Source organism: Ammospiza nelsoni, chromosome 19 (assembly GCF_027579445.1).
Source record: "Ammospiza nelsoni isolate bAmmNel1 chromosome 19, bAmmNel1.pri, whole genome shotgun sequence".
NCBI lineage: Eukaryota > Metazoa > Chordata > Aves > Passeriformes > Passerellidae > Ammospiza > Ammospiza nelsoni.
The window spans coordinates 11,594,468-11,613,330 of NC_080651.1; the positions used below are offsets into that span (position 1 = coordinate 11,594,468).

The 18,863-nt window shown below is 54.3% G+C and overlaps 1 protein-coding gene across 1 annotated transcript in view; it reads right to left on the bottom strand.

Moving 5' to 3' along the window:
- RPTOR (regulatory associated protein of MTOR complex 1) overlaps positions 1 to 18,863 on the bottom strand; it is a 101,842-nt gene that overhangs the window by 7,298 nt on the left and 75,681 nt on the right. The window contains exons 25-31 of the mRNA XM_059485972.1: positions 15,500 to 15,605; positions 13,594 to 13,708; positions 13,058 to 13,182; positions 11,283 to 11,387; positions 9,344 to 9,391; positions 2,858 to 2,964; positions 15 to 142 (exon numbers count right to left, since the gene is read on the bottom strand). Coding sequence (XP_059341955.1) covers positions 15 to 142; positions 2,858 to 2,964; positions 9,344 to 9,391; positions 11,283 to 11,387; positions 13,058 to 13,182; positions 13,594 to 13,708; positions 15,500 to 15,605 — 734 coding nt within the window. The remainder of the gene's footprint in view (positions 1 to 14; positions 143 to 2,857; positions 2,965 to 9,343; positions 9,392 to 11,282; positions 11,388 to 13,057; positions 13,183 to 13,593; positions 13,709 to 15,499; positions 15,606 to 18,863) is intronic.

Consider the following 18,863-nt stretch of genomic DNA (forward strand, 5'->3'; position numbering starts at 1 on the left):
GGGGTTACCGGTACCATTCGCTCAGGGCCATCCTCCTGTCGAACACTCGGATGGAGCCGTCGCCCAGCCCAGCCACGATCAGCGAGCGGTGCGAGTCGCAGGACAGGCTGGTGACACAGCTGTCAGCGCCCGTGGGAATGTCCTGCCACAGACAGACACACAGACACACCACGGTGTCGGTCACACAGCGGGACATGGGGACGCCAGGGACAGACAAACGGCAAAGCGGCTCTGGGAACTCCCAGGGAGCTGGAAGGATGCGATCACTCGTTAAGTACAAACAATCTGCTGGGGTGATTTTCTGCTTTGTGTCTCTGTTCTTCTCAAGGACGGTGTGTGGGGAAGGTGGTTTGGTTACTAATCAAACAGAATGTGTGGCGTCATTCTATATAAACCACGCAGTTCTCCTGAATAAAGCCTTTGCACTTTCTACAATCCTGCCTCCTGTGCCATTCTCAGTGCAGGAGGGACATGGGCACACTGAGCTTAGGTGACAGCAGCCAGTGCTCATTGAGGGACTCTCTTTTATAAAGGATTCTAAGTTCTGCTGCTTGGACCCTTGGTTGCTTGGGTTCCTAACACAGCCCAGCTCACTGGCTGGGGGATGTCTGCCTGCAGGATGGAATGGAATTTCTGGTTTAAGTTCCAATCTGACCCATCATTGTCTCACCTGGGGACTCGTCTACTTCCATTTTTTACCAAACCAGGCTGGGAGCTGGGGTTTGCCACAGCCAATTGTATCTGTTCTGCTGTAGCTGTGACACACAGCTTCACTCAGCCCCTGAACCAAGGTCCTGCCCCATCCTCCTCATCCTCAGCCTCACACCGAGCAGGGTGGGGCAGCTCTGGTGCCCCAAAGGGACACTGTGGCCCCTGGCACAGCCCCAGAGCAATCCAGGCAGTGCTGTGCCTCCTGTCCCTGCTGTGACACGTGTGACAGGGACCCCCAGAGCATCTCATCAGAGACCCGTGCTGGGAAAGGGACCTGGCAAAGGCAGCTGGAGCTGCAGGGACAGCTCTGCCGGGAGCACCCACACTGCCACTTCCCCCCTTTCCACTTCTGGAGGCCAAAGAATTGCTCAGAATAATCCCTGTGCCTGTTGAGAGGGAAAACACTTTGTTAAAACCAGCAAAAAATGCTGAGCAGCACTGCAAAAGCAGGAATGACAAGGATGGAATGGGCTGCGTTGGGAGGGACAGGTTGGGAGGGACCTTAGAGCCCTTCAGCACTGCAAAAGCAGGAATGAACGAAGGAATGGGCTGGGTTGGAAGGGACCCTAAAGTCCCTCAGGAGTGCAAAAGCAGGAATGAACGAAGGAATGGGCTGGGTTGGGAGGGACCCTAAAGTCCCTCAGGAGTGCAAAAGCAGGAATGAACGAAGGAATGGGCTGGGTTGGAAGGGACCCTAAAGTCCCTCAGGAGTGCAAAAGCAGGAATGAACGAAGGAATGGGCTGGGTTGGAAGGGACCTTAGAGCCCCTCTCACCCCAGCCCTGCCAGGGCACAGCTTCCTCAGCCCAGGCTGCTCCAGAAGCTGCAGGAGCTCATCCCAACCTCACTCCTGGTTCTACCTTTGTGCAGGTTCACCCCCGGGGCCGCTTCTCCATCCCGGGAGAGGCACCAGGGCCGGGGCTGCTGCAGCCTCTGCGCACCCCCAGCTCCCCCTTTGAAGCAGCAGAAGTGCAAATGAAGCACTTGTTCCTCCAGAGGTGTGGGTTTGTGTGGTTCAAAGAGGGAGCCTTTATCTGCCTCGATTATCGCTGCTCTTTGTGCTGATTCGCACTTTCCCAGGCACTGAGTCAGGAAGTTCCAATCACTCCAATTTCAACACCCGATCTTTGCAATTAAAAAAAGAAACAACGTGTTTTTTTAGATACTTTCGGCGCAATCATTAATCATCATAATTTAAAAGATTTTCGCCTCCTGGATTTTGCCGCTCCCTAATTTGCATAGAGAAAAATAATATGTGAAAGTAATTAAGATGAACAGAGGCTTAATTATCCTGCATCGCAGGGTCAAAGTGTCGCAATTAATGTTCATCCAAGGGTAATTAATTTCGAGAAGCTTTGAAAACTCCACTTCCCTTTCATTGCAGCATGGTGCCTCCGTTCTCACCGACCACCTGCTTCTCCTCGGGATTTCTGAGAAACTCCCACGTGCGGTGGCTGCCAGGGGCTCTGCAGGGCCTTTCCCTGTTCTGTGGCACAGGGGGTGTGTGTGTGCCTTCACAGAGTGCTACACTACTGCAGTTACCTGTTACGTGAAATCCAGCTGCATCCCAGAGCCCGGTTCTGCATCCCAGAGGCTGATTCTGCGTCCCAGAGGCTGCCTTCACATCCCAGAGCCTGCCTTCACATCCCAGAGCCTGCCTTCACATCCCAGAGCCCTCTTCTGCACCTGAAATCCCTCCTCTGCATCCCAGAGGCTGATTCTGCATCCCAGAGCCTGCCTTCACATCCCAGAGCCTGCCCTCACATCCCAGAGCCTGCCCTCACATCCCAGAGCCTGCCCTCACATCCCAGAGCCCTCTTCTGCACCTGAAATCCCTCCTCTGCATCTCAGAGGCTGATTCTGCATCCCAGAGCCTGCCTTCACATCCCAGAGCCTGCCTCCACATCCCAGAGCCCTCCTGTGCATTGCAGAGCCTCAGCTTTCCCCAGGCACTGCTGCCCACCCAGCAGAGCAGAGCTTGCAGGAGAGCCCTGACACAGTCCCTAAGCATCTGTGGGGTTTTATTGACCTGGGAACGGGACCTGGGGCAGGGAGGCAGGGAGGCAGGGGCTCCAGGAGCTCCTCACAGAGCGCTCCCAGCAGCTCATGGCTGGGAAGGGCTGCACGAGCAGGCAGGTGTGCGTTACCTGGACTTTCATCTCGCGGTCCGTGTCCCAGATGCGGATGATCCTCACGTCCCCAGAGGTCATCAGCAGCCCGGTCTCCTGCTCCCAGTCCACCACCATCCCTGCTCCTGGCACACAGCAAGGCAGGGGCACTCAGCGCCAGCACGGGCACAGCTGCAGCCCTGCAGGGCACCAGGGTGTGCCGGGCACTGCCAGCGCCAGAGGAATGCACAATTACACACACACACCTCACACACACACACACACACACACACACAGAATTACACACACAGAATTACACACACACCTCTCACACAGAGACACACAGATACAGAATTACACACACACACCTCACACACACAGACACAGAATTACACACACACACACACCACAAAGACACAGAGACACAGATACACAGAGACACACACACCTCACACACACACACCCCACACACAGAATTACACACACACACAGAATTACACACACACACAGAATTACACACACACCTCACACAGAATTACACACACACACACCCCACACAGCTCCAGCTGAGACTCAGTCAGCAGCTCCTGTCACAGACATCTTTTTATGAAAATCCTTTCCTTAGGATTTTTTTCCTCCTGAGAAGCTGAGAGGTCTCGGGAACAAAATGTTCAGCACCAGGTCCCATCCACACCACGTTAGAAACACAAACAAAACCCCGGGAGCACCACAGGAGGGAACCAGAGAAGAACTCCAGGACTGGTGTCTGTCTCCAGCCCCTGTGAGGCAGAATTCCTGCCTCACACAACAGCATCATCCCAGCCTCATACAGAATCATTCCTGTCCCTCAGAGCATCATTCCTTCTTCTCAGAGCAGCATTCCTGCTTCTCAAAGCAGGAATTTCTGTCTCCTAGAGGAGCATCCCAGCTTCTCAGAGCAGAATTCCAGCCTTGGAGCATCATCCCAGTGTCTCAGAACAGCATCCCTGCCCCTCAGAGCAGCCTCCCAGAGCAGCATCCCAGCCCCTCAGAGCAGCATTCCTGCCCCTCAGAACATCACTCCTGCCTCTGAGCATCACCCCAGCCTCCCAGAGCAGCATCCCACCCTCCCCTCGATGCCAGCCCTGGTCTGTGGTGCTGAGCAGCGTTTCATAAGCACCCAGAGCTGGAGGCAGAGCCCTCTGCAATGCAGGGCTGCAGCTCCTGCCCCAGCACCCTCAGTGCCTCCATCCCGGGGTCTCACCCCACAATGAGCTGTTCCACGAGGCACAAACGTGCTTTGTCTGGGTCTGCTGCAGGAACCATCCCCACAGGACACCAGGCTGCCCCAAGGGGCTCCTTTGTCACCACGGGGCCACCACCAGTGCCTTGTACCAGAACATCCAGAGCACAAAGGGAACAGCAGCTCATCCTCTGAACACCCAGTTCTGCTCCAGGTGATGCAATGACCTCGTTCTGCAGCCCCACAGAAACACTGCCCCTGTCTCCTCCCTGAACACCACATCTGGGTGGATTCCTGGTCCTGCCCCATCCAGGGGGTCACTGATTGATGCTGGCAGGGGGTTATTTACAGACATGAATGAGATGGGGCTGCTGAGGAACCTGCCTTGAGCTGTTTTATTTTCCAGCATCAGTCTCATTACATGATTGTGACAATGGGAAGATGTCAGCAGCTCACAATCTAGGCAAAAAACTTAATGTTACAACTCACTTTATAAGCTTCTTGCCCAATCACACACAGCAAAAGCACATTGACAGCAGTTCTATCCAACCACTATAAGCACATGTACCTTTGGTTAAACAATGCTTGCTTATTTCAAATACAATACCTGCTTGTGAGCCTTAAAACACAACGCACAGAGCTCCATCATCAAGCTTCAACCTTCCTAATATCTTGCTAGATAAACTTTCTGCAGCTTAGAGAGCTATTCAGACAAGCGTTAATGCACAGACCATTGTTCCATTTGCCTTTGCTTTTTCTACAGTTTAAATAATTTTTCTGCTGACCTGTCTCATGGCTGCTGCTTAGCTCTAACCACAATTCTGCTGTATCTGGGGGCCTGCTTTTTGCACCTTTCCCAAAACCCTCTGATTTTGTGGAGTCCCACAAGTGATGTTCACTGGGAGCCCCTCACCTCACTGCAGGGATCTGGGCTGACCTGGGAGCCTGCACCTTTATCCCAGCCCCAGGGATTGTTCTGGGAGCCTGCACCTCTATCCCAGCCCCATGGATTGTCCTGGGAGCCTGGACCTTTATCCCAGCCCCATGGATTGTCCTGCAGCCTGCCTGGGAGCCTGCACCTTTATCCCAGCCCCATGGATTGTTCTGGGAACCTGGACCTCTATCCCAGCCCCAGGGATTGTTCTGGGAGCCTGGGCCTTTATCCCAGCCCCAGGGATTGTTCTGGGAGCCTGCACCTCTATCCCAGCCCTGCAGCTCTATCCCAGCCCCAGGGATTGTCCTGCAGCCTGCCTGGGAGCCTGCACCTCTATCCCAGCCCTGCAGCTCTATCCCAGCCCCAGGGATTGTTCTGGGAGCCTGCACCTCTATCCCAGCCCCAGGGACTGTGCTGGCAGCTGCCAGGGCTGCGGAGGCAGCAGAACAGGCAGGCAGTGCTGGGGACGATGAACACCCTGAAGGGTTTGCATTTGTCACCTGCTCAGGGCCCATGTGACAGCAGAAACGTGGAGCTGAGATGGATCTGGCCATGCCCATCCCTGGGGAGCTGTGGAGCTCCCAGGAACATTTCCCAGCTTGAGGAAAAGGTTTCCTTGTGAGCAGCACCAGGTCCTGCCCAGCTGTGCTGCCAGGGGCTGCTCTGGGCAGGGGCACAGGGAAGGGGAGCAGAGTTGGCATTTTTGGGGGCAGAGTTGGCATTTTTGGGGACAGAGTTGGCATTTTTGGGGGCAGAGCTGCCATCTCTGGTGCCTCTCTCACTGTGCCTGTCAGGATTTGTCCCTGAGGATACCCAGCAAGGAAGGACACACAGATGGGCAGGGAAGGTCTCACTGAGGGAAGAGGCTCCACAGGGATTACACCAAGGCTGCCATGAGAGACAAGCAGATGGAAAGGACAAGGCTGGAATAAAAGGAGGGAGATGATGGTGGAATCCTGGAATGGTTTGGGCTGGAAGGGGCCTTCACAACCACCTCAATCCACCTCATACCATGGCACCACTTCCCCAGGGTGCTCCAGCCTGGCCAGGGACACTTCAGGGATGGAGCTGCCTATGGTGTGCCTGGAGACCCTGCATTTCCTGCCTTCCTTATTAAAACTTAAACAGTTCAGCTCAGTTTGTGGTCCCTGGAAGAGGCAGGAGCAGGATTTGGATCACCCAAAGCAAGGATGGAGGTGGTGGGTGCTGGCCTGGGCTGGGGGCTCTGCTCCCGGTGCTCCCCAGTGTGCCCTGGCCAAAATGGGATGAACTGGGAGTGCTGAAGCACAACTCCAGGCTGTGTGAGGAGCAGAAAAGCCCTCGCACAGAAATGTCAGTCACTTGGAAGTGTGTGAGGGGAAGGAAAGCTTCCTCTGACTGTGAAATGTTCCATCCAGAGCTGGCACTCACAGTATGGAGTGGGACAGAAATAGCTGAACTATTTCTACGTACAAGCATGGCAGAGATGATCCAGGATTGGCTCATGTTTCCATGCTCAATTCAGAGCACTTTGGGATGAGGAGGGAACGTGGGATTGAATACTAATGATCATTTCCTTTTTAATTAACAGAGGTCCTACTCCAGGATGCTACAACTGAGCCTGCAGCCCACCCACAGGGCTCTGGCTGCTGGGCTTGGCACCTGAGCTGCTGCTCACTGAGCTCCTCCTGTATCCCTGAACACCTGAGCTGCTCCTCACTGAGCTCCTCCTGTATCCCTGAACACCTGAGCTGCTCCTCACTGAGCTCCTCCTGTACCTGAACACCTGAGCTGCTCCTCACTGAGCTCCTCCTGTACCTGAACACCTGAGCTGCTGCTCACTGAGCTCCTCCTGTACCTGAGCACCTGAGCTGCTCCTCACTGAGCTCCTCCTGTACCTGAACACCTGAGCTGCTCCTCACTGAGCATCTCCTGCATCCCTGAACACCTGAGCTGCTCCTCACTGAGCTCCTCCTGCATCCCTGAGCACCTGAGCTGCTCCTCACTGAGATGCTCCTGCACCTCTGAGCTCCTGCCCAGCCCCAGATCTGGCTCTGCCTGCCCTGTCACTGTCCCAGCTGCTGAGAGCAGCATACAGGGCAGAGCTGGCACAGGGCAGAGCTGGCACAGCCCCTGGCACAGCCCCTGGCACGGGACAGTGCTGCTGGAATGCTGCTGCTCCCAGCCCTGCACTGCTGCAATGCATCAGCAGCTCAGAGCACAGCTTTCCCCTAAGGGATATTTTGTTCTTAGATAATGAGCAGCAAATCCTCCACAGCTCAGGGAAAGGAGTTTTTAAATGGCTGTGGTGGAAGTGTTGGTGTTTTTTGGTTTGGGTTTTTGTTTGCTTGTTTTTGAGCCTTTTAAAGGCAGTTTTGTATGGCTGAGTTTATCCACACCAGCAGTTGCTCCTGCAGGTAGAACTGCCCTTGGCTGTAAATGCAGGTAGAACTGCCCTTGGCTGCTCCCTCAGCATTGTCCCTGAGCCAGAGATGTTTGCCTGGAGGGGACAATTCCATGGATACCCTCCAGTACCATGTGGCGAGAGCAGCTGCATTCCCAACATCTGCACTGCCCTGAATGCCAGGGAGCGTGGCCAGGCTGCCCTTGGCATTTCAGAGGAGTCAGGAATATCCATGGAACACCACACAAAGCATCCTGGGCTCTGAGTGATCATTTTTAATCACGGGCCCTCCCGGCTGAGCAGTGAAGCACATCCCTGCTTCAATTTCCAGGAAGCAGTGGGAGGCTTGGATGACCTCACTCCTCATTAATTTCTACAACATCCTCTCAAAAAGTGTCCCCCTCCTCCTGCCAAGGCTCTGCAGCGAGGGACAGCAGGAGCTGGGATGCTGGGAATTCAATTAAGAGAACACAAACCCCTGGAGCTGCCATTTCTCCAGGGAATTTATTGCCATCAAACAATCCGACCAGAGCTGTGCCAGCCCTCCCTGCTGATGGGGGCTCCTGCTGCTCTCTCTGCCCCCTGCTCTCAGGATGAGCCTGAGCCTGATGCCTTGACCAGCTCCTGCAGCAGGCTGGAGCTGTCCCCCTGTCCCTCCTGTCCCCCATCCAGCCCGGCCTGGGGCACTTCCAGGGCTGGGGCAGGACCCAAGCATTGCTGATGCTGCCAGGAGAGCACCAATTCCACACACTTTTATTACTTTGCTGCCAAGAGAGCACCAATTCCACACATTTTCACAGCTCTCCAGAGGGAAGGGGGAATGCTGGGGCTGCCCTTGTCACCAGGAGGGCAGAGGCAGCTGCAGAAGGAGTTCATGGCCCTGCCCTGCCCTGAGCAGGGGCTGCCCTGGCCCTGCAGCAGCTGCATGGATTGCTCTGGAATTCCCTGAACCTGCTCCTGCCCAGGGATTCCCTGAACCTGCTCCTGCTCTGGAATTCCCTGAACCTGCTCCTGCCCAGGGATTCCTGAACCAGCTCCTGCTCTGGAATTCCCTGCTCCTGCTCCTGCCCAGGGATTCCCTGCAGCCAAGCCCTGCTAATTTTAGCCTTGCCTGGGCAATTCCAGCACCAGGCACAGCAGCAGCAGCCACACATCAGCTCTGCCCAGCTCTGCCCCAGCTCCCAGAGCACAGGGATGTGCTGAAGTGCACTGAGGAGCTCTGAATCAGCCCCTGGCAGGGGCCTGGCTGATGAATCAGCGCAGACACAGCCAGCCCTGATCAGTCACCAAAGATCAATCATTGATGAACATCCTGAGGTGACACCCCCGGCACCAGGGATGCCCTGACACATCCACCATCTGCTGCCCACCCCCGTGGGACCCAGCCAGCATCCAGAGCCTCACAGAGCCTGCAGATCCTGTGGGACAAGGCTGGGGGCTCCCCCACCTTCCCTCCATGCAGCAGAGTGGGGTTTGTGACATTTGTCACAGTCCCAGAATCCCAGAAGGATTGGGGCTGGGCACAGCCCATCAGTGCCACCCCTGCCATGGCAGGGACACCTTCCTCTGTCCCAGGCTGCTCCCATGCTGGCACTGGGCACTGCCAGCGATCCAGGGGCTGCTCTGGGCACCCTGTGATAAACCCCAGCACCTCCTTTCCATGGGATCCTCACAAATAAACCCCAGCACCTCCTTTCCACGGGATCCTCACAAATAAACCCCAGCACCTCCTTTCCACGGGATCCTCACAAATAAACCCCAGCACCTCCTTTCCACAGGATCCTCACAAATAAACCCCAGCACCTCCTTTCCACGGGATCCTCACAAATAAACCCCAGCACCTCCTTTCCACAGGATCCTCACAAATAAACCCCAGCACCTCCTTTCCACAGGAACCCAGAGACCCCTCAAAGCACAGCAAATCCCACCCAGCTACCCCAGAGAGCTCTGTCCACCCCCCTGAGCACAGGGAACAGCAGCACTCACCTCCCTGCTTGCTTCTGTCCAGGTAGATGGACACCCTGCGGGCCAGACCTGTGGAGACAGACAGACAGACAGACAGGGTCAGGGGTGCTGCTCAGGGCCAGCCAGAGCAGAGCCCAGCCTCAAACAGGGACCAGAAACAGCAGCTCCAATGGAGGAACGTGAAAGAGAAGCAGCAGCAGCAGCCAGAGCAGCCCATGGCTCCCTCCCTCCCTGCAGCACAGCAATTTTGGGAGGGCAGCAGGAGCACACAGCAAGGAGCCCTGCTGGGGCTGGGGCTGCTCCCAGCACGGCCAGGACAGACAGACAGACAGGGAGATCCCGGGAGCTTGGGGCTGCTGGATGGCTCAGGGTTTGTGTGCCCAGAGCTGGGAGGGCAGCAGGGAAGCAGCTGTGCCAGCCCAGCTCTGCCCTCCCAGAGGAGATGGATATGCCATTTCTGTGCCAGTTCTGTGCCTGCCTGTGCCAGCTCTGTGCCTGCCTGTGCCAGCTCTGTGCCATTTCTGTGCCAGTTCTGTGCCTGCCTGTGCCAGCTCTGTGCCAGTTCTGTGCCTGCCTGTGCCAGTTCTGTGCCTGCCCCGTGCTGCTGCCCCTCCCAGAAGATGAATTCAGGTATTACACATTCCCTTCTCCTTCTCTGAGAGTGGAAATGGCCCCAAAGTCCAGTTCTGGCTGTTCCAAAGTGCAGCTCAGAGGTGAGTGTGACATTGTGGCACAGGGGAGAAGCTGGGAGAGGAGGGAGGAAATCAACAGTGGAGCAAACAAACTCCAGTAAAACTCCTGAGCTGTGCAGCTCCAAAATGCATCCTGAGCTCTGTGAGGCAGGGCTGGACCAGCTGTGGGCTTGGCACAGATGACTCTGAGGGCTCTCATCCATCTCCACAGGGACCTGCTCCACTTCAGCTCTTTTGAAGTGGCTACATTTATTTCTCTCTCCACAAACAGCTCTGTCCTGCTCTGCTGCCCAGTGTGCTGGGAAGGTGCAAGGCAAAAGAAAACAGGCCCCAGACTGCTTCAGTCCACAAAGGAAAGAAAAGCCAAGGGGAAAAACCCAATGCTAAAGAGAAGAGATTGAAAAGTTTCCCCAGTCCTGTTCTGGCAGATGGAAGCAGGCAGCTCCCGGAGCTCTCTCAGCAGAGAAATGCACTGAAGAGCTGGAAGGGCTGGGTCAGGCTCCTGGCATGAACACATCAGCTCAGAAATGAGAACTGTCAGCGTTTAAGGTCAGGATGAATGATGGTGGTCATCCCATGTGACCTCCTGCACAGCATGGGCCTCCTCAGCACCTCCTCATCAATCCCTGACTGAGCCACAGCACAGCCAGGGAAAGCTGCAGCCTTGATTAGCAATGCTCAAGTGACAGAGAATTGCAGCATTAGCACCTGGTGGGGTCTGGGAAGGAGGAACACCCGCTCCTGGAATGCTGCAAAACCTCCTTTAATGTCCTAAAACCTCCTTTAATATCCCAAAACCTCCTTTAACATCCTAAACCTCCCTTAATATCCCAAAACCTCCTTTAACATCCTAAACCTCCCTTAATATCCCAAAACATCCTTTAACATCCAAAAACCTCCTTTAACATCCTAGAACCTCCTGAAATGTCCTAAAACCTCCTGAAATGTCCTAAAACAGATTTCAGGGTTACACCAACTGCTTTTCTGGCTTCATCCCACGTGTGGCTGGATGCCAGTGCTCCTTTTTACACCCTTTTCTGCCCAGCTTTCCTGGCACTCCAAGCAGGCCAATGTCTCACTGTGCTGTCCTTCTGCACGTGCCAGATTTAGAGCACACGTCCCCCTGCCCCCTCCTGACCCACAATAACCAGGGGAGAACAGGAGCCAGAATGGGAGCTGGGGCTAAAGGAGGTCACAGGTGCCACCCACGAAGCTGCACCGAGGATGATTTTCAGCTTTTCCCCCACAGAAAGCTCAGTGGCACCCACCTCGTGTGGTTGGCAGCATGTCTGACAGCCCCTGCCAGGCTGTCACCATCTCTGGGTTCTTCTCCAGGTCTGCAAAGTTCTTCCACACCCTGATGGCACCATCGTCTGGGGGAGCACAGGGAAAGAACACAAAGCAAAGTCACTGCTGGTGCTGCAGCCCCTTGTGCTCCAGGAAGGAGAGGAGAAGCAGAGCTGAAGTCACACAGACCCCAAAGCCCAGAGTGTCACTTGAACACTTTCTGTTGGGGTTGTTTTCCCTCTCTAATTTACATCCACAGAACCTCAGGCTTTGTTCTGCTGGAGCTGTTCTGGAAGAGCTTTTCTCCTCCCTTGAACAACACCTGACATTCAGAGTCTCTCCATTTCCTTGACATTCATTTTCTGCAGGATTCATCTCTGGATTGGTGCCGAGGGCCACACAAGTACCCACTCAACACAGAACAGCCCCACAGAGGCAGCAGCATCAAAGCCCAGCCCATCAGCAGCAAATCTTTCAAGAACATTGTGTATTTTTTTCAATTTGCTCCCCATCTGTGAAACTTTTGTGCTGAGAATCAATAAATTGAAAGAAATATGTCCTGAAGGCTCTCTCAGATCCCCTTCCCCCTCCCTTAATTCCACCCAACCTGTGCAGCTGAGCAGGAGGAGCTGCTGAAAACACTCTGAGTGCCAGGTTGGAATGGTTCCTTGGGAGAGGAGCAGATCTGACTCACAGCTCTGCAGAGCCTCTGGCCAAGATCTCCTCCTGCAGCCCCTGCCCAGGTGAGACAGGGACTGGAGGGAAACCCAGAACCACCTGGGGGCTTTGGTGCTGAGGCTGAGCCCTGCCTGCTCAAGGAACAGAACTGCAGCTCCTGTGCTTTGCTGCTGCATTTTCAGCTCTGGGCAGCAGCTTTATCCAGTGAAATCACCTTTATCCAGCTGAAATCACCTTTATCCAGCTGGAATCACCTTTCTCCAGCTGAAATCACCTTTATCCAGTGAAACCACCTTTCTCCAGCTGAAATCACCTTTCCCCAGCTGAAACCACCTTTCCCCAGGTGTGCCACAGCAGGGGTGACCACAGCCTTGCAGTGACAGGCAAGACACTCAGGTGGGAATGGCTTCAGCAAGTGTTGGACTGGTCAGTCCTTGGAAACTCTGCTTGAGAGGTTTCAGCACTGCCAGGAAGATCCTGCAAGTGTGAGCCTGGAAATCCTCAGAGTGTGAGCTGAGAGCAGGAGGTCAGTGCAGGGCTGTCACTGTGATATCCTCTGAAAAATCCCTTTGCCAGGATTCCTTCTCCTGGAAAGCTGAGAAGCTTCAGCTTCTCCATGTTTTGTCCCTCTGGAATGTGGTTTGGAGGGTGCTTACCCTCTAAAGCATCTCTGATTAGCTCCATGTCAATTGTTTTTACTTAATGACCAATCCCAGTTCCAGCTGTGTCGGACTCTGGTCTGTCATGGGTTTTTATTATTCATTCTTTTCTAGCCTTCTGATGGCTCCTTTCTCTTTCTTTAGCATAGTTTTAGTAGATCATTTTCATAGAATAGAACAGAATAGAATAGAATACAGTAGAATATCATAATATAATAAATCAGCCTTCTAAGAACTTGGATTCAATTCTCATCTCTCACCTTGTCCTGGAGATCCACAACAATTAATAACCACACGGGGGGAAGATTGGGCTGGGAGCAGATGGGAGGGGACAGAGCAGGGTCCAGAGCAGCTCAGCTGGGCTGGCAGTGTCCCCAGCCCCCCGTGGGACACGGTGTGCTGTACAGAGTGTCCCTCACCTGTGGCAGTGAGCAGCAGGGAGCAGTCCTGCCCGTTCAGGTACTCCATGGCCGTGATCCGCGTGTACCGGGGGTTCCCGTTGTGGAAGTAATCCAGCTTCTCCCCTTTCTCCCAGTCCCAGAAGCTGTGGGAGGAACAAACACTGAGCTTCCAGCTCTCTGTGCCAGCTGTAGAGATGCACTCCTTACCCAGTCTGGGATGTCTCCTTTGCAGTTTGGCATGGTTGGATTAATAACACATCACAGAATCGTGGAATGGTTCGGATTGGAATGACCTCAAAGCCCACCCAGTGTCACCCCTGCCATGGCAGGGACACCCCAACTGTCCCAGGGTGTCCAATCCCCAGTGTCCAGCCTGGCCTTGGGCACTGCCAGGGATCCAGGGGCAGCTCTGGGCACCTGTGCCAGGGCCTGCCCACCCTGCCAGGGCAGGATCTCAACACCTCCAGCTGCTGAGAGAGCCAGGACAGGGGCACAGCTGTCCCTGCTGTGACTCCCAGCCCTCAGAGCTGCTGTCCCACGTCCCCAGCCCTCACCAGATGCTGTCCTTGTCAGCCACAGCGATGCAGGGGGTGAAGGGGTGGAATTTCACCACGGAGGGCACGCCTGGGTTCCTGTTGAGGAAGATCTGATCGTCCAGCCGGGAGATGCCTGGGGGACAGCAGCAGCTCAGCTCACACCAGGAATGGTCTGCAGAGCCCCAGCTCCCAGTGCCACCAGGAACTCACCCCAGTTCCCACCAGGAACCCTCCCCAGCCCTCCCAGCGGTTTCTCAGACCCCCAGTTGTCTCAGCTCTTGAGGCATAAACCAAGAACTGTGGTGACAGACCCTTCATCCTTCAAAGAGGGTTTGTCACACGCTGCAAGCAAAGAGAAAAGCCCAGCCACACCCAGGGAAATGCCAGTTTGTGTGCAGGGAAAAACCAACACCATTTACCTAAAATACAAACTAAATGCCTTTTTTTTTTTTTTTCAGTTTAAGATACAGCATTTCACTGTAGCTTGTGGATTATTTATTTAACCTTCCCTTTGAGTCCCCTTAAATTTTAGGTTAATTTGCAAATGAAAAATGTATTTTCCATGGAGACCTTAAAATGATGGGTAAAGACTTTTCCTATCTTGTCTTCAGAGCAGTTTGCTATTCACAAACAGTGCAGGGACCCCAGCACTGCTGGGTTCTGGCACTCTCTGAATTCATCACACAAACCCCTAAGCCCAGGAGACATCCATTCAACCCGAGTTTGTTTTAGAATGCATCCATTGAATCTAATTTTCATTAAAAGCTTGTGAGTCTATTTTAATTCTTTTTAATATTTTACGTTTTCATTATTTTTTTAATGAATAGTGGCATTTCAGTCACTCAGGTCAAGCAACCAAATATGAACACTGTCTAGAAAGAGATTTAACTTCTCCAGGCAAGCATGAAAAATCCCCTTCTTTGTATTCCATCAGATCTCCCAGGCCATCTCCTGGGCTCTGGGATCATTGCTGCATTTCTCTGGCTGATGATATTCTGCAGATTCCTGGTGTGAAGCTCCACACTGCACTCCCAGGAGCAGCCCCCCAGTGACAGGGCTGAGCCCTGGGCCCTTTTCCTTGAGCACACTGGGGTTTGCAGCCCTGTGTGCCTCCAGGAGCATCCGTGGGAGGAGCAGCCCCCAGCCCTGCTCTGGGAATGCCCTGGGGAGGCACCAGGAGCTGCTGGAACTGAGGCTCCCCAGCCTCTGCTGCTCAGGGCAGGGAAAATCTGAGCAATGCAAATTCCTCAGGAAGCCTCATTAGGCTCCACTTTACTCGAATAAATTCCTGTGCTGAGAGGATTCCAGCCCAAAGCTGTGTCAGAGAGCCCCAGAGATTCAGCCCCAGGTTCCTGGGGAGCTCCTGCTGATGCAGCACAGACCTGGGGCATGTTGGGAGCAGCACACACACAAATACCCCAAATAAAATGGGGTGCAAAGGGCAAACCAGCACTCACAGAGCTCAGCAGAGCAGGGAAGGTGAGAGACATCCCTGAGGTGTCTCCTGACCATGTCTGTCCCAGAAACCCTGAGCCTGCAGCTCTGGATTTGACCCTCCAGCATTGCACCCTCCATCCCCTTAAAAGCAGAGGCTGAGCTGGTGACCAAAGCCAGCAGCTGAGAGCAGAGAGGTGGGGCAGCAAATGGAAACACCTGCAGAGCAGGGAAACACCTGCAGAAGGTGGGAAACACCTGCAGGAGCAGGGAACACCTGCAGGAGATGGGAACACCAGCAGCAGGAGCAGCTGGGACACACCTGCAGCAGCAGAACACCTGCAGCAGCAGCAGGGAACACCTGCAGCAGGTAAGAAACACCTGCAGCAGCAGCAGCAGCACCTGCCTTGCTCTCACCAGCTGAGGGGCTGCAGGGGGCCATCCCTAATTGGGCCCAGGGCTAACTGGGGCTCCCAGCCCCAGCACTCACCCTTCTGGATGATCTTCTGCGCCTGTTTCCTGACGCGCGCGTTGCGCAGGAAGCGCCACTCCCGCTCCTTGCGGATCTGGCTCTCCAGGTCGTGCTCCTCGGGGATCTGCGGCACAGGGACACACACACAGGAGCTGTGACCCCCAGGAACTGGCTGGGTGATGCCACCGTCCCTCCTGTCCCCTCTGAGCGCTGTGGGTCTGGTCTGGGTACAGCACAGATTCCTCTCCCTGCGCTCCTCAGCATCACGCGGCAAGCCGAGATCAAAGAGGGAGCCCAGCCCTGTGCAGCCAGCTCAGAACACACCGAAATCTTTCTTTTCCTGCTAATCAAGGGCTGCTGGCCGAGCAGGGCATGGCCACATTTCCAAATCCCCGGGATGCTCAGGTTCCCACCACCATTTACCAGGAACAGCCCTGTTCTGGTTCCCTGGTCTGAAAACGATGCCCCTGTGTCACCTGGCTTTGGTTATACACAAAATTCCCCCTGAAACTGGAGAGTGGCCCTGCAGTCACAGCCACCCTGAGCCATTTGATGATATTTATTCACACCCACAGCTCCAGGTTTCAGCACTCCATGGCTCCCCTACAAAACCTGTGCTCCAGGCACGGGGCCAGCCCCAGTGCTGCTCCCACCATGGCTATTCCCACATTATTCAGGAATAAACTCCTGAGATCTCACCCCAAACCATGGCAGGAGATATGTATGAGGCATTTTTCATACTTTAAAAATTATCCAAGATTCCCTTCTCCAGAACCATCCTTGGATCAATTAAGGAGCTGAGCCACAGGGTTCTGATCCAGCTTCCTTTGGTGCTGGCTGCTCCAAAGGAGTAACTCTTGGAGAAGGAAGACAAATTCCCCACAAAAAACCCTGTAAGAAAGTCCTTAAATCATCTGTCACTATTACAAACACTGCCTTCAAACAATGCTATCCTTTGGAAAACTGCTGCTACTGAGTTGGACTTCTGCTTCTGTAAAATAAATAAAAAATAAGAAGCCCACCCTCCACCTTTCCTCCTGGCAAAGAAAAAAGCACTTCATTTCAGCACAACACCTATTAGACAAGCAATGACAAACGACCCCTAATGAAAAGCAATAAACAAACCTGAGCTAAAATACATCAAAGGAATTTGAGAGGGGAGAGATGACATCTACACCTTAATGAAAACCCAGCTTCTCTGGGAATAAATTAAAGCAAGCCCAAGAAAGAGCCTTGGCACAGCAGGGCAGGGTAAGAGCAGGCAGGTGAGGGCTGTCCTGGCCCCCACACCCACCCACCTGTGTGGCTCTGGGCACAATCCTGCCAGGGGGGAGGGAGGATCCATGGAAACACCAAGGCCAGCTCTGGCCACGCTCCAGCCGCAGGATGGGGACCATGACTGATCCTTCCCCCACGCAGGGAGCAGCTGCCGAACCCTCCCGGCAGAGGTTTCCCTCTCTGAGCTCAGTGGGAGCCAGGAGGGGAGCAGGGAGCCCTTGGCACGAGCCCCAGAGGTCAATGCAGCTCTCCCTGGCTCCCATCCCTGCAGCAGTGCAGGATCCCCCTCCCCTCCCAGCACCCAGGGCCAAGGCAGAGCGCAGCAGCAGGGAGGGCTGAGCAGGGAGGGCTGCTTATGTAATTCTCACCTTCCAGGATCCTTCCCAGCTCCTGCCTGCATGTTCTGCCAGCCCTGCAAACAACAGATGCTGGCTCTGCTCTCCCTGCCTCGGGACTTCCTGACAGCTGGCACCGAGGCTTTCCTGCACCCCGTGGCTCCCAGCACAGCCCTGAGCCACCAGGGGCTGCAGGAAGAGCAAAAGCTTCTGCAGAGCCCAGAGCTGGGCAGGGACCTGCTCCTCCTGGCACAGGGAGCATTTCCAGGGCAGCTTTTCCTCTCTCCGTTCATTTGATTAGATAATCAATAAATCAAACCTGGACTGATGGCTTGAAACAGGGCCCCTGATTTACACTGGAAATTAATCCCTCAGTCTTTCCAGTGAGAGCATTCTCAGGGCAAGGTCCATGAAGCAAAACTAAATTCATCAATTAAATATGACTAAAGATGCACTCACAGTCATTTTATGTTTATTCATTACAGGAACAGTTGTCTTGTCTTTCCCTGTTTATGAAGGCAGGCAGCAGCTCCAAAGGAACGGCTGGAATGAAGCATCAATGTCATTTCTCCATCAGCACTTGGTGCTCTTCTCTCTCTGCCTTTTTCCTGAGGCTGAAGCTCCCAAAAGGCAGCAGCCACCAGGCAGGACTGTTCCCTGTTGCTGCAGGAACAGGGACTCCATGGAAACTCAGGCACACCCGAGCTGTCACTCCTGACTTCCAGCCAAGAAACCCCAGGGAAAGTTCTCAGAGAAACTCTGCAGTGCCTGCACACAGAGCAGCCAGCCCAGCCCCAAAATCAGCTACAATCCCCTGTCAGGACAGGGAACACCTGCAGGAAACTCCCTCTCTTTGGCCTTCCAACACTGTAGAAGTAACAGGGAGATCAAAGCTCTCCCTTGTGTCATTAGAAAACACAAATTTTGTGCTCTCCAAGCTTCACCCAGAACTCACCAGCTGGAATTCCCAGCTCAGGAGCTCCTCCAGAGCCAGGGCTGGGACACACAGAGCAGAAATTCCCCTTCCCATGCCTCTCCTCTCCCTGGCTGCTGTGAATTAGTACAGGAACGCTCCACGTTCTTTATTGCCTCCCCTGAAGCAATTTAGTCTATTTAATGTGCAGGAAGCAGTAGTAAAGCCACTCCTCCACAGAGCTCCCCATGTCCCCACTGCCCCTGCCCGTGCCTGGCTGCCTAATCTGATTTATTCTATTAATAAAGACCCCCCTCTTCCCTGGGAAGAGTTTTCTTAGGGAGCAGACAAATGATTTTAATAAGAACTAAGAGCTCAGACATCATCTTCCTCCTCCTGTGCCCTGGTCTGGGTTGAATCAAGGCTCTGAAGCTCATCTTGGGGAGAAGATGCCCTGGTGGAAGCTTGGCCAGGCAGCCCAGCCCCACGGCCCAGATGTGCCCTGAGGAATTACCGGGTGGTTCAGCAGAGAGAGAATTTCAGAATTTCACAGGGGAGAAGAAGCCCAGGTGGAAGCTTGGCCAACTCAGCCCCACACCCTAGATGTGCCCTGAGGAATTCCTGGGTGGTTTCAGCAGAGAGGGAATTTCAGAACTGGGAATTTCAGAATTTCCCAGCAGCTCAGGAAGTGTCAGGCAATGCTTCCCTGGCGATTCCCTCTGGAAATGCAGAGCCTGCCCTGCTCTGATGGCCCTAAACCCGGGCAATTATCCCAGCCCAGCAGCTGAAGCTCTGCGCGATGGCTCAGCCCCTCGGAGCAGGCAGCACTAAAACCATTTCCCCGTTATCTCAGCAG